This window comes from Salvia miltiorrhiza, chromosome 2, assembly GCF_028751815.1.
Source record: "Salvia miltiorrhiza cultivar Shanhuang (shh) chromosome 2, IMPLAD_Smil_shh, whole genome shotgun sequence".
NCBI classification, from domain to species: domain Eukaryota; kingdom Viridiplantae; phylum Streptophyta; class Magnoliopsida; order Lamiales; family Lamiaceae; genus Salvia; species Salvia miltiorrhiza.
Window position 1 is genome coordinate 58,975,660 of NC_080388.1, and position 11,972 is coordinate 58,987,631.

At 34.1% G+C, this 11,972-nt stretch overlaps 1 protein-coding gene and 1 pseudogene across 1 annotated transcript; both read right to left on the minus strand.

Annotated features, from left to right (window-relative positions):
• Positions 1–1,096, minus strand: LOC131010703 (AAA-ATPase At2g18193-like; annotated as a pseudogene).
• A 4,929-nt stretch (positions 1,097–6,025) lies between these two features.
• LOC131010678 (putative receptor protein kinase ZmPK1) lies at positions 6,026–8,623 on the minus strand. Its single transcript, XM_057938336.1, has one exon. It carries the CDS (start codon positions 8,474–8,476, stop codon positions 6,125–6,127), a length of 2,352 nt encoding a protein of 783 aa, XP_057794319.1. The 5' UTR covers positions 8,477–8,623; the 3' UTR covers positions 6,026–6,124.
• Between the last annotated feature and the right edge of the window lie 3,349 nt (positions 8,624–11,972).

The following is an 11,972-nucleotide window of genomic DNA, read 5'->3' on the forward strand; positions in this document are numbered from 1 at the left end:
CATAGAGAGCTTTAGAGAAATGACTTAGAAATTAGTCAAGTTTTGGATTAGATATTGACTCACGATATCATTCTCATCTCTCACACTAATTTCTTTTAGGGAGATTCTATTCATAGCCCCTTTTTACTCTTCATAGCCTTCTATTTAATAAATAATAAAAAAATATTTATAAATGTACTATTTTACCCTATAATCCCAAATTAAAATAACATATTATACATAGCCATAGGAAAAATTAAGAAAAGAAGAACGAGCACAGCTCCATAGATCAAATAGCCTCTCTTCCAGGCCCTCCCAACTCGTCTGTAGAAATCTTTTCTCCTGACAAAGCGGTCCAAATCGTCGTTGATGATCTCTTCTTGAGGTCCGGCTTGCAAGGTGTCGAAATTGGGAGGGTGCTCGAGGTTGATGGAATCCCAAACAAAAGAAGAAGAGTAGGAAGCGGCGCAGGGAGGGTGTGGAGTTTGACCACTTTTTTCTGAGTTCTGATGATCTTGGCCCGGTCGAGCACGAAGGGGATGTATGAATCGAGCACCATGTCTATGAATTTCTTGTCGAAGCTGAGCTCGAAGTACTTCTTCTCGGACTCGATGAGAACGTTGTCGGAGTCCTCGTCAATGACTTTGGAGCTCTTCTTGCACTCTTCGTTGACGAAGCGCCACTAGAGGGCGATGTCGTGGTAGAAGTCAAGGATCTTCTCGCACTTGGCGAAGCGGATGGAGAGGGCAGGCTCCTTGTAGAGCTTGCTGATCTTCAGCCGCTGGATGACGAGCCGAACGTGACTGCACAGGTACGTCTCGGCGGTTGAGTAGATTTCGTTGGAGGACATACCGTCGCGCTCCTCGATCACGACCGTCGCCTGGGTGGGCCGGGGGGAGAAGTAGCGGCGGAGGAGGTCCAGGAGGAAGTGATGGGCTGTCGGGGGAGGAGCTGGTTCAGCATCATCTGGACCAGCATGATGAAGGCGGAGATGGAGGCGTACATGGTGAAGATCGAAGACGCCACCGGCATGCTCGATATCGACACGGCCATGGCTGCTCTTTTACTTTTTTTACTTGTTTTAATTTAATCTGTTGAAGAGGGTGAGCGATTTAAGGTCACGTCAACAACTAAAAAGGAATTGGGGCTAAGGGGTAATTAAGTCTTTGTATTAATATTTTTAATATTTTATTAAATAAGGGGCTACAAACAATAAAATGGGGGCTACAAATAGAATCACCCTTTCTTTTATTAGTTTCGTTGACCAAGATTTTGACTCAAGTATATCAGACATCTACTTACTATTCTTTATGAAACAATAAATATGTATTGCAAATAAAACAATCTATTGGATGTTTAAATAGAAAAGCACATTTTGTTGACGTCATCAATATAAAGGTTATTTCATTAAAAACTATTCATCTAATTAATTTGCAATTTCGATTTAAAGTTTTTATAACACACCAAATAAGTATATATTGATGCATTTTTAAGTTATTTTATACTAATTTTCTAGAGTGTTAGTTTAATTTTTTTTTTCTTTTTTTTTTGAGAGGGTTTAAGTTCTATTTTTAAATATCCTACTAAAATTCTATATATCATTACTACAAATATTATTTTAAATTTATATATTAGTATATATTAAAAGTTTTGAATATGATCACATTAATATATCATAAAATAAAAAATAATTTAACCCTTCGAATAAAGAATATTTGAATCAATGTAATTACTTAAGGATGTGATGAATTACATATAGGATAACACATTTTTAGAATGTGCACTTTATTGTGAATGAATAATATAACACACAACTTTATGCATCATTTCTCCAATTTTGACAAATTAAAGATGTTAATTAGTAATTACCATTGGAACAATTAATATATTAAAATTCTTCGATTTTGATTATAAATTTAATTTGTTTATTGAATCGAAGTATCTAAACTATACTAATTATCATTAGAACATGCATCATGCCAAACTATGATCAAGTAATAAATATAAGGGGTATTAGCCTATAAATATCCAAACTTTTTGTATTTTCTGGTTTTGCACCTCAACTTTAAAATCTGCCTATAAATACTCAAACTTTGTATTCTTTCCAATTTTGCACCTGCCGAATTTTTACCTCCAAATCGTTAATGAGATGCATGACAACCAGATTGAGAAGGAAGTTTGAAATTCATAACAAAACAGATAAGTTTGTTGTCAATGTCGGATTTAGAACATGTAATTATAGATTCGGGATGTCAATTCGGGTGCCATGTTAGCAACGACTTGGGGGTAAAAATTCGTTGGGTGGAAAATTAGAAAGACTACAAAGTTCAGGTATTTATAGGCAGATTTTAAAGTTGAGGTGCAAAACCATAAAATGAGAAAAGTTCGATTATTTACAGGCCAATACCCCTAAATATAATTAATTGGATCTTGAATAATTAATATTTTGTTATTGTTTTGATATCATCTTTTAATTTATATACTATAGATTATAGATGTTATAACCTCTTGTAATATTCAATTCTTTTAAGAATGTGGAATGAGTTAGATTTGTACTTAAAAATCTCTTAGATTTTGATTTTTTTTTTTTGTCAATTATATCGATATTATTTGTGTTATAGGTTTTTTTTTTCTTTTTTAGTTTATGTTGGAAACAAGCTAATTGTATGGTTTTATATTATCAAAGAATTTTCACTATTTTTTATGAAGTTAGAACATAGACCCGATTGACTCAATCAGTTATAGACATGACATCCAATCTACTGACCACCAAGTTTAAGATATATGAAAATGCATAATTCGTATGGTTAACTTTGCTAAGATTTTGCTGGATTAAATGAAGTAATTAAATTTAAGTAAAGATTAATTTCACGAACTTTATTTAGCTTAAAGATTTCTTTGAATATTGGAAAAAGCCCTGAGCTATATCTGAATATGAGACTCAGTCAAGAGTTAAAGTACAATCAATGCAAGTGTGAAGATAAGTGTAGATACTACAATATTAATTATATTTTTAAGTGCAATCAATGCAAGTGTGAAGATAAGTGTAGATACTACAATATTAATTATATTTTTGTTAACTTTACACATAGGCCTATATTGCATTTACAATGAAAATTTAGTAGCTATTAACAATCTACAAGATAATATATAAAATGAATTTAAAAAGACTTGAGACAAATATTAAAATAATCAATTTGCTTAAGCAAAGATTAATTCTAACCACATAAATAAAAATATAATAATAATAGTCACTACTATAAAAAAAAATGCCCTTTTATAAATATATACTCTCTCTGTCCATGATATCGTTCCACTTTATGAATTGCATGAGTTTTAAGAAAGTGGTGAATATCAGTTGATAGTAGTGAGTATTGTTATGATCAGTGAAGTTTGACTCCCACTATTATTGTAAGTACTGCTATAAATGAAAGTAGAAATAATATTGTGGACGGACCAAAATGTCAAAGTGAAAACAATATCGTGGATGGAGAGAGTATTTTTTATTTTTACAAAATAAATTCTGAAATAGGTTAAAACTATGAAATTAACTTTTACATTTTGTGTTATTTTACAAAGTTTTGTACATTTTTAACTGGTTTTTTTAGTTATCATCTCTTTTTATTTAATAATCGCAGGCCATCTTCACTTTGTATTAAACGCCTTTCAATATTATAATGAACTCATATATGTAGCTTTCCTTTAGGATATTAAATTAATTAAGATAAAACAAATATAATTGTTAATTGTAAAAATAGAATCGTAATTTTCAGTGTTTTTAGAAAGAGGACTATACATTATTGAATTTGAAAATGAAGACTATAACTTCAATTTTTTATATTTACACTCCTATGTCGAAAATTGCCAAAAAATTGACATGGCACGGCCACATCAGCAACGGGCTCTAGGTGGCACCAAAAGCCCGAATAATTGATTTTGGGTCCAAAACAGGAGTGTAAATGTTAAAAAGAAAAAGTATAGTCCCCATTTGCAAATTCCGTAACATATAGTCTTTTTTCTGAAAATTCTGAAAGTTACTGTCTTATTTTAACCATTAGGTCCGCCAACTTAATTTCAATAATTTTTGGCCCACTTTGACAATTGCGAATAATCTTAATTGACCTTACTTTAATTTCGTAAAACTGACTATTGAATATAAATACATGATATACATCGTACAAATTCGTACCAGTCATTGCGCGCAAGATCAGAGTAAACCTGGTACGAACTGGTACAAGTCTATCGAATATAAATATATGGTATAGTTATTATAAATTTGTATTAGTCGTAGCATATATGCAACATCAAAGTACACCTATTCGTACATGTCATACTAGATCGTTGTGTGCCATAACTAATACAAATAGTCTCCATTTTTACCATGTGTACCAATGACTGGTGCTTCTAATTGGAATGATTGGTGCTGATCATTTCATCTATATCACTATAATATGGCTACAACTTTGTCCTTGTTTATTCTGGGGGCGATTTTGTCTAAATTTCTATAAATTGGCCACAATTTATTAAATTTAAGTTGGCGATCACCTTTTAATATCCACTATCTATAATAACTATCTCAAATTTCACCTCCTTATGCATCATTGAAGCTTTAATTTTCTAAATAATGCCATTTATTTATAATCAGGCATATCAAATAAATTGCTTAATTAATATTCAAATAAATTGTTATGTTTAATTAATGTTCACATGTAACAATATAAATTTATTCCTCGAGAAGGTTAGATTACAATACCTTGTACAGAAAAGAAACACTAAATCACTACAATATAAAAGTTACATTTAAAAGATTTAATTTTGATTGTATAAAATTTCTAATCCTAAATATATGAAGTTCGAAAACTTGAGAATGGAATAAGCAGAACTATTACATTGTTGCACAAGAAGAAAAAGAAATCGAAGAAGAAGAGGAGGATAGAGAACAAACCAAAAAACTAAAGAAACAAACGGAATAAAAGAAGAAGAGGATTAAAATATGATATTTTTATTTAATTAAGTAATGTTTTGCTATAGGTTTCGTAAATACATAGTGCCAAAAATATTATATTTAAATTACTTTTTGCAATTTTATATAAAAAATTCAAAAAGGATAAAAAAAAGAGAATAAAATTGAATTAAAAGGGTAAAATTGTATCTTTCATATAAGTAATATGTATTTTGTTATTCTTGTGACTACTATTAATTTTTTTTATTAAGTAAAATGGTTATTTAAAGGTATTGACACAAAAGAAGAAGGAGACTTTCCTAATTACTCTTCTTGAAATTTAAAGTACGAATAACATATAGTGAACTCTGTATTCTATAAATATGACATATATATAATAATCGTGGATAGCCACAATAACATTAGCTTCATGATAAAAATATTCACAAAATCTCCTGTACACCCGGGTGTACGGTACACCTAGGTGTACAATGTCATTTTGATAACATGATAGTGTTATTTAGTATTAGTGTCATTTTAATATAGTATTAGTGTCAATTTGAGATAGTGTTATTTATATAACATGATAGTGTCATTTATAAAACAAAATAATGTTAGTGTCATTTCAAGGTAGTGTTAGTATCATTTACATCCAGGCGTACGGTACACCTGAGTATACAATAGACCACCTCAAAAATATTTTAATGGATTAGTGTGGGGCTATATAAGATGATTATATATAGGAGGAAATAACTTTTTTGCCCTGTAACTAGAAAAATATAATATGTATATTTTCTTCATTTAATTTTGCTTAATTAGATTAATTATAGTAATAGATTATTACCATCACTCAAAAACAATTTTGAGGGTCCAAATTGTACACATATATAAGATTTTGCTTCATTCTTTATTTTCATTTTTTTAGAACCATCATCACCTATTTGTAAATATTTATTAATGTCGATAATCAACAATTAATAGTATATACTCGTTTAAAAAATAGTATTATATTAACTTTTTTGTCATTAAATAATATTACTATTTTAAATAAATTAAACATGTTAAATAAGAGGTAATACGTGCAACACACGTAAACTCTGCTAGTAAGATAAAATTGGACTTCAAGTTTATTCTACAATTGGGAATGTCAATAAAAATACAAAAGTTACGAAACTCGATTACCAGACCATTCTAAATCTAAATCTAATGAGCAAGCAACATATCGACGACCTGTGCCATAGTAGGCCTTGCATTTCTATTCTCTTGTGCACATTGCAACGCCACTTTTATTAGATTCTCCAACCCAGCCACATCATATTCACCCAATTCCACGATTTGGTCAATCCAGTTTGAAACCGACGACGACCCCCCTTCATCTCTCTCCAAAATTCCACCATTTTGATCACTATCAAAATTAGGGATCTTTCCCGTCACCATTTCAAGCACGACGATCCCATAGCTATACACATCAACCTTTGCAGTTATGGGTAAATTATACACCCATTCAGGCGCCATGTAACCTCTCGTACCACGTATCGTCGACACATTCAAATTCTCAACTTCACTTCTCTTCAGCTGTTTAGACAACCCGAAATCCGCCACCTTTGGCTGGTAATTCTCATCCAGAAGTATATTATGTGGCTTAACGTCGCAGTGCAGAACCCACTCCAAGCACTCTTCGTGCAAATATGCCAACCCTTTTGCAACCCCTACTGCTATTTCAAACTTTTTTCTCCAATCCAGTTTCTTGGACCTTAGATTTTCTGTTAAACATCCATTCCCCAAGTACTCATAAACAAGTAATCTGTGCTTCCCCTCTGCGCAATAGCCCCAACGCTCGATCAAATTGGCATGGTTCAACCTCCCTATCAGGCTGACTTCAGCAAGAAACTCTGCTTCTCCTTGGTTGGCTTCATTGAGGCGCTTGATTGCTGCTACTCTGTTATCCGACAACACGCCTTTGTACACCACGCCGCTGCCTCCCCGCCCAATCTCTTCACTGAAATTACGCGACGCCTTCTTCAGCTCGGCGTATGTGAACCTCGTGAACCCTGTGGCCACCTGGAAGTAACCTTGCTCGCGTAGCTTCTTACCACTTGCGCGCGTCTTGTACAAGAATAGCAGCACGCACACCAACTCAAGCGCACCAAGCGCACCCACGCACCATGCCAATGACCTCAACCAACCGTGTTTGTTCTTCCTCGTGTATGGTCTTTGGATTTCCACGACGGGGTTGGTGCACTGGAGTTGGAGTTGGACGAGCTTGGTCTCATCTGATGCTGGAGGCAATCTAAGGTATATCCAATATTCGAATCCTGATGATTGATATCCGTTGAACAAAAGTGTTTTGGGGTAGCAGTTGTAAAAACCTCTGTCCGGATCGAACTTGTATTGGAAGCCTTTGCATTCGCAGTAACTCAAGCAGCGGTTCTTGCACTGTTCCAAGGTCTGGTTCTGGAAGAAGCCAATGTCGTAACCATAAAACTCTGCGTGGTTAATACGCGAGAAAACGTCATCGCTAGCGTTATTCTTACACGGGGTTTGATCAAAATCCGGCACGCATCCCTGCGACCAGTCGCTGCTGTCCTTAGGCTTGTAGCGCGGTAAGCAAGAGCAGCGGCGGCCCGAGGCAGGACTGTAATTGCACAAACTGTTAGCACCACAGATGCCGTGAATATTGCATGGCTGCATCGGGAGTTGCCAGGTAACTTCCCACGTGTTTCGGCGCGCGTTTAAGGAGTAAACCCGAACGATGCCATCAACATCCAACTTCATCCTTCTCCGAGGCCCCACGCCCAAGTCCGACGTATTAAACTTGAAATCATCCGTTGAGGAGAATCTGCCGTACAGATCAAGCACGGCGGTTTTGCTACTGTTGTAGGTGGATCGGCCTGCTTCCCAGCTGTTTTTCCACGGCACCGGCCAGAACACGCTCGTCATCTCAAATCCGGAGTACATGAGACGAAGGACGTTGTCGTTGTCGAAGTAGAGCTTGTAGAAGCCGGAGGATTGATTCGTGAGGCTTCTCGATGAGACCAGCTCCGCTTTCGCGGTGAGTGCTTGCTCGGGAAGAAGAGTGTGCGTCGGTGAATCGAAGCTTCGCCATATTACACGAGAGGTGTTTTTTTCATTGCGGAGAACGAGATCGCCGTTGTCGTGGAGCTTCAGCACTACCACCTCGGCGGCGGATGCGGTGCCGCTGGTCCACACAGTGAGCTGACCGGCATCTCGGAGGATGAGGCTGCCGGAGTGCAAGAGAGACAGCTTCGTGTGTTTGCCGCTCACCGGTTGGTCCCGGTTCGCCATCCAAACCACGGTTTGATTTCCGTTGGCCTCACGAGCGTGAGTGAACCAGATGGAAAAACAGTAGGCGTTATCGCCGACGGCGTAAAAACCGGCGGTGAAAATGCCCATTGGTGATGAGACCAACACGTCATGGGGTGAAGAGAGGGATGAACCTTGAGTTAAACTTGTATAGGTTTTGGAGGAGGATGAAAGTGGTAAGAATATTGGAATCAAAGTTAGGATAACAAGTTTGGGAAGATGAACTTCCATTGCTATAGTTTACTGGTATTTTGGATTCAAACGATACTAGTATATTTATAAGCCATTCCGTTTCATTCTTAATATATCTTTTAAATTTATATTTTGACATGTATATTTGTATGAAACATATTTTATTATTATTATGATTAACATATTTTTTTATTCATTTTTTTACTCAAAATATAAAATGCATTTTTTTAAATAAAAAAATGTTATCAACTTTATATAAACAATAGTCTAATGTATGAATTGAAACTGATGCAACCCATTACATAATCATATATAATAAGATTTTACGTATTTGTTTTATATAATTTGTTCTCTTTTTCTCTTTCATGTTCATATTTTTTTTCTTATTTATTGTACATCAACAATAAATAATTGATTTTTTTTCTAACTTATATATTGTCCACTAACTAATTGATTTTCTTTTTCTAATTTATATATACACAAAAAACGTTATGTCCAGATCATTGAAATTATGTATTTAACTAATACTATAATTATTTACAGTATAATTACGAATACAATGAAAAATATGTAGCTTTGATGAGATCAGTAGTGTCGAAGATTTTGAAGAGACAGATGCCAATTGGGGTGAGGCACTGGATAGTGGGGAGGCGGACCGTGGATGACATAAAGAACAGAAAATTTGGCATGATCTTTTTGTTGGTTTTTGCTATCATTGTTCTATTCGTTCTTCTTCTTCTTTTTTTTTTTAATCTTTATAAATTATAATAGATGAGTACTCTTTTTCCTTTACTAGTAATTTTTCCTATTGAGTTTTCACCAAAAAAAATTTAATGAGGCTCGGCCTTTAATTAGCATCTCTGTGCTTTCAAGAGTTTGCTAGATTTTCTTTTTCGTTTTTCTGCTTTTATATAATTTATATTTCATCAACAATACAATGAAAAATATAAATATTTATTGAGTAGATAAATATTTTATTGATGCATTTAAATACATCAATAAAATATTTATCTACTCAATTATATTTATAACTTTTAATAAAATAAAATAATTTCATTCAATTCCTAAACTTTATTTCTAACTACTAATTATCGAAAATGAATCAAATAAAAAATCACAATTCTATTCAAAACATAGGAATCACCCAATAATTATCATTCTTTTTTCCTTTTCATTTCAATCCATTTCTGTCTCGTTCCATTCCGTCATACCGTCCCGTTTCAAATGATACTATTTCTATTTTGAGTTGTCCCACTTCAAATGACCCAACTCAAATTTAAAAATATTTAACACTATTTTTCAAATTGTCTCATCACCACTTTACACCTTTATCACACATTTTATTTCATCATATCACCTCATTAGTGAGCAAAGAACGAAATGAATTGTTTCTTAGTCCGTATGTAAACTTGAGAGTGACGTATATAGTTTGCTTTTACAAGTCTTATTTTGTTCGCCTATTCGGTCTTTTTAGTCATTACGTTGGAGACTTGGACTTGGGTGGAAGACGTTGAACTTTTACAAGCATTTTAATTTGGATGTGTTTTAATCTTTTTTTAATAAATTATTCCATCCGTCCCATTTATCTTAATACACTTTTTTTTTTTTTTAATTTGTCTCATTTATAAAAGCTCTTTTTAAAAATAGTACACAGTCCCTACTTTTTTTACACATATAAAATAAATGAGTCATACCCATTTTACATTGTTAACCTTTTATTCTTAATTTTCGTGTCCAAAACAAATGTGCCAAGGTAAATGAGACAGATAGAGTAATAAATAAATAAATGAATTTAAAGACAACGTGAATATAAACTCGAATGTTAGTAAATACTAGATAAATGTATTGTAAGTGGTGAAATAATCCAATTTACTTTAATATTTTGTGGTGGGGTGGTGTCTATATAAATAAAAGATACACACTTTTATGAAAGAGTAAAATTTTGAAGTAGCCAAAATGAAGCATAAAACATAATTTATGATCACACATTGAAAAAACACAAATTTTGGCCATTTTTATTGATTTAGACGTTTTTACCCTTAATGAGGCGGACCGGGTAGGATCAGGCACGCGGGTCGCGTGCCGGGTCGGGTTAGGCACTTATGACACTATTAGTGTCATAAGTGCCAAGATTTTACTTTGGTTTATTTTGGATTTCCGTTGGCACTTATGGCCATAAGTGCCAACGAAAATCCAAAATAAAACCAAGTAAAATAATCATTTTGGGCACTTATGACACTAATAGTGTCATAAGTGCCATATATATATGCAGCACAAATACAGAAACAACAACATCATTTAAATCCTAAATGGAACATCTAAACCCTAAATGGATAATCTAAACCCTAAATGGATAATCTAAACCCTAAATGGAACATCTAAACCTCAAATGGATAATTTAAACCCTAAATGGAATATCTAAACCCTAGGGGGAAGTGTGCATTTATGGCACTAATAGTGCCATAAGTGCCATACGTGCAGCACACAGATCAGATCAGATCTGCCATGGCTGAAATTGAAGGAGGCGGCCGATGGAGGAGGTGGCGCAACGATCAGATCAGATCCACCGCCGCCGCCTCATCAGACCAGATCTGCCGCCACCGCGCGCTGGAGAGAGAGAGAGAGGGAGATGAGAAAGAGAGAGGAGAGAGTGGCAGCCGCTGAAGAGAGAGAGATGGAGGATCTCCTCCACCACCGCCGCGAAAGCTCCGACGAATTCTCCAAGCTCGGCGCCGCTGCCGCGCAGCCGCTGGAGAGAGAGAGGGAGGGAGATGAGAAAGAGAGAGGAGCCGCTGGAGAGAGAGAGAGAGGGAGATGAGAAAGAGAGATGAGAGATGAAAGAGAGAAGGGTAGAATAGTCATGACATACAAAAAATGGCCAAAATTTATGTTTTTTCAAATGGTGGACAAAATTTGATATTGTATGTTGAATAGGGCCATTCGGCCCTATTGTTTCTTTATGAAACGTGTTAAAATAACAAAAATATACACTTTTATAGAAACAAAGCGAATAGTTATAACTCTAACTGAATGCAATGAACTCTAACTAATTATTTTAAATTATATTAAAATATATTCCCTCCATCTCACAAAAAATATACTCATTTTGGTATTTTGGATCGTCTCATAAAAACAAACCTTTCTATTTTTGCACATTACTCCATCATAATCCCTTTGCTTTTTTCTCTATTTTTCATAAAGGAAACTCAATTTCCACGATCACAATAATGCCCTTTTATCTCATATTTTTTAAAATTTGTGTCGTTTTTAAATGAATATGTTTTTTTAGACAAAAAATAACAATAAATTAAAATTAAGAAAATAATAAAAAATAAAGATAAAAATAAAATTAAAATTAAACATAAGCATGAAGTGAGACAGTGAAAATAAGACAGCAAGTAAAGTCATATTCGAATTAGGTGGAGTAGGCAAAACTTCTGACACGGCTGTCCGACGTATTGACTCAACTCAACTAGACTTTGCTTTTACAAGTCTTTAGTATTTATTATTGAAAATTTAAAATTTTAAAAATTAT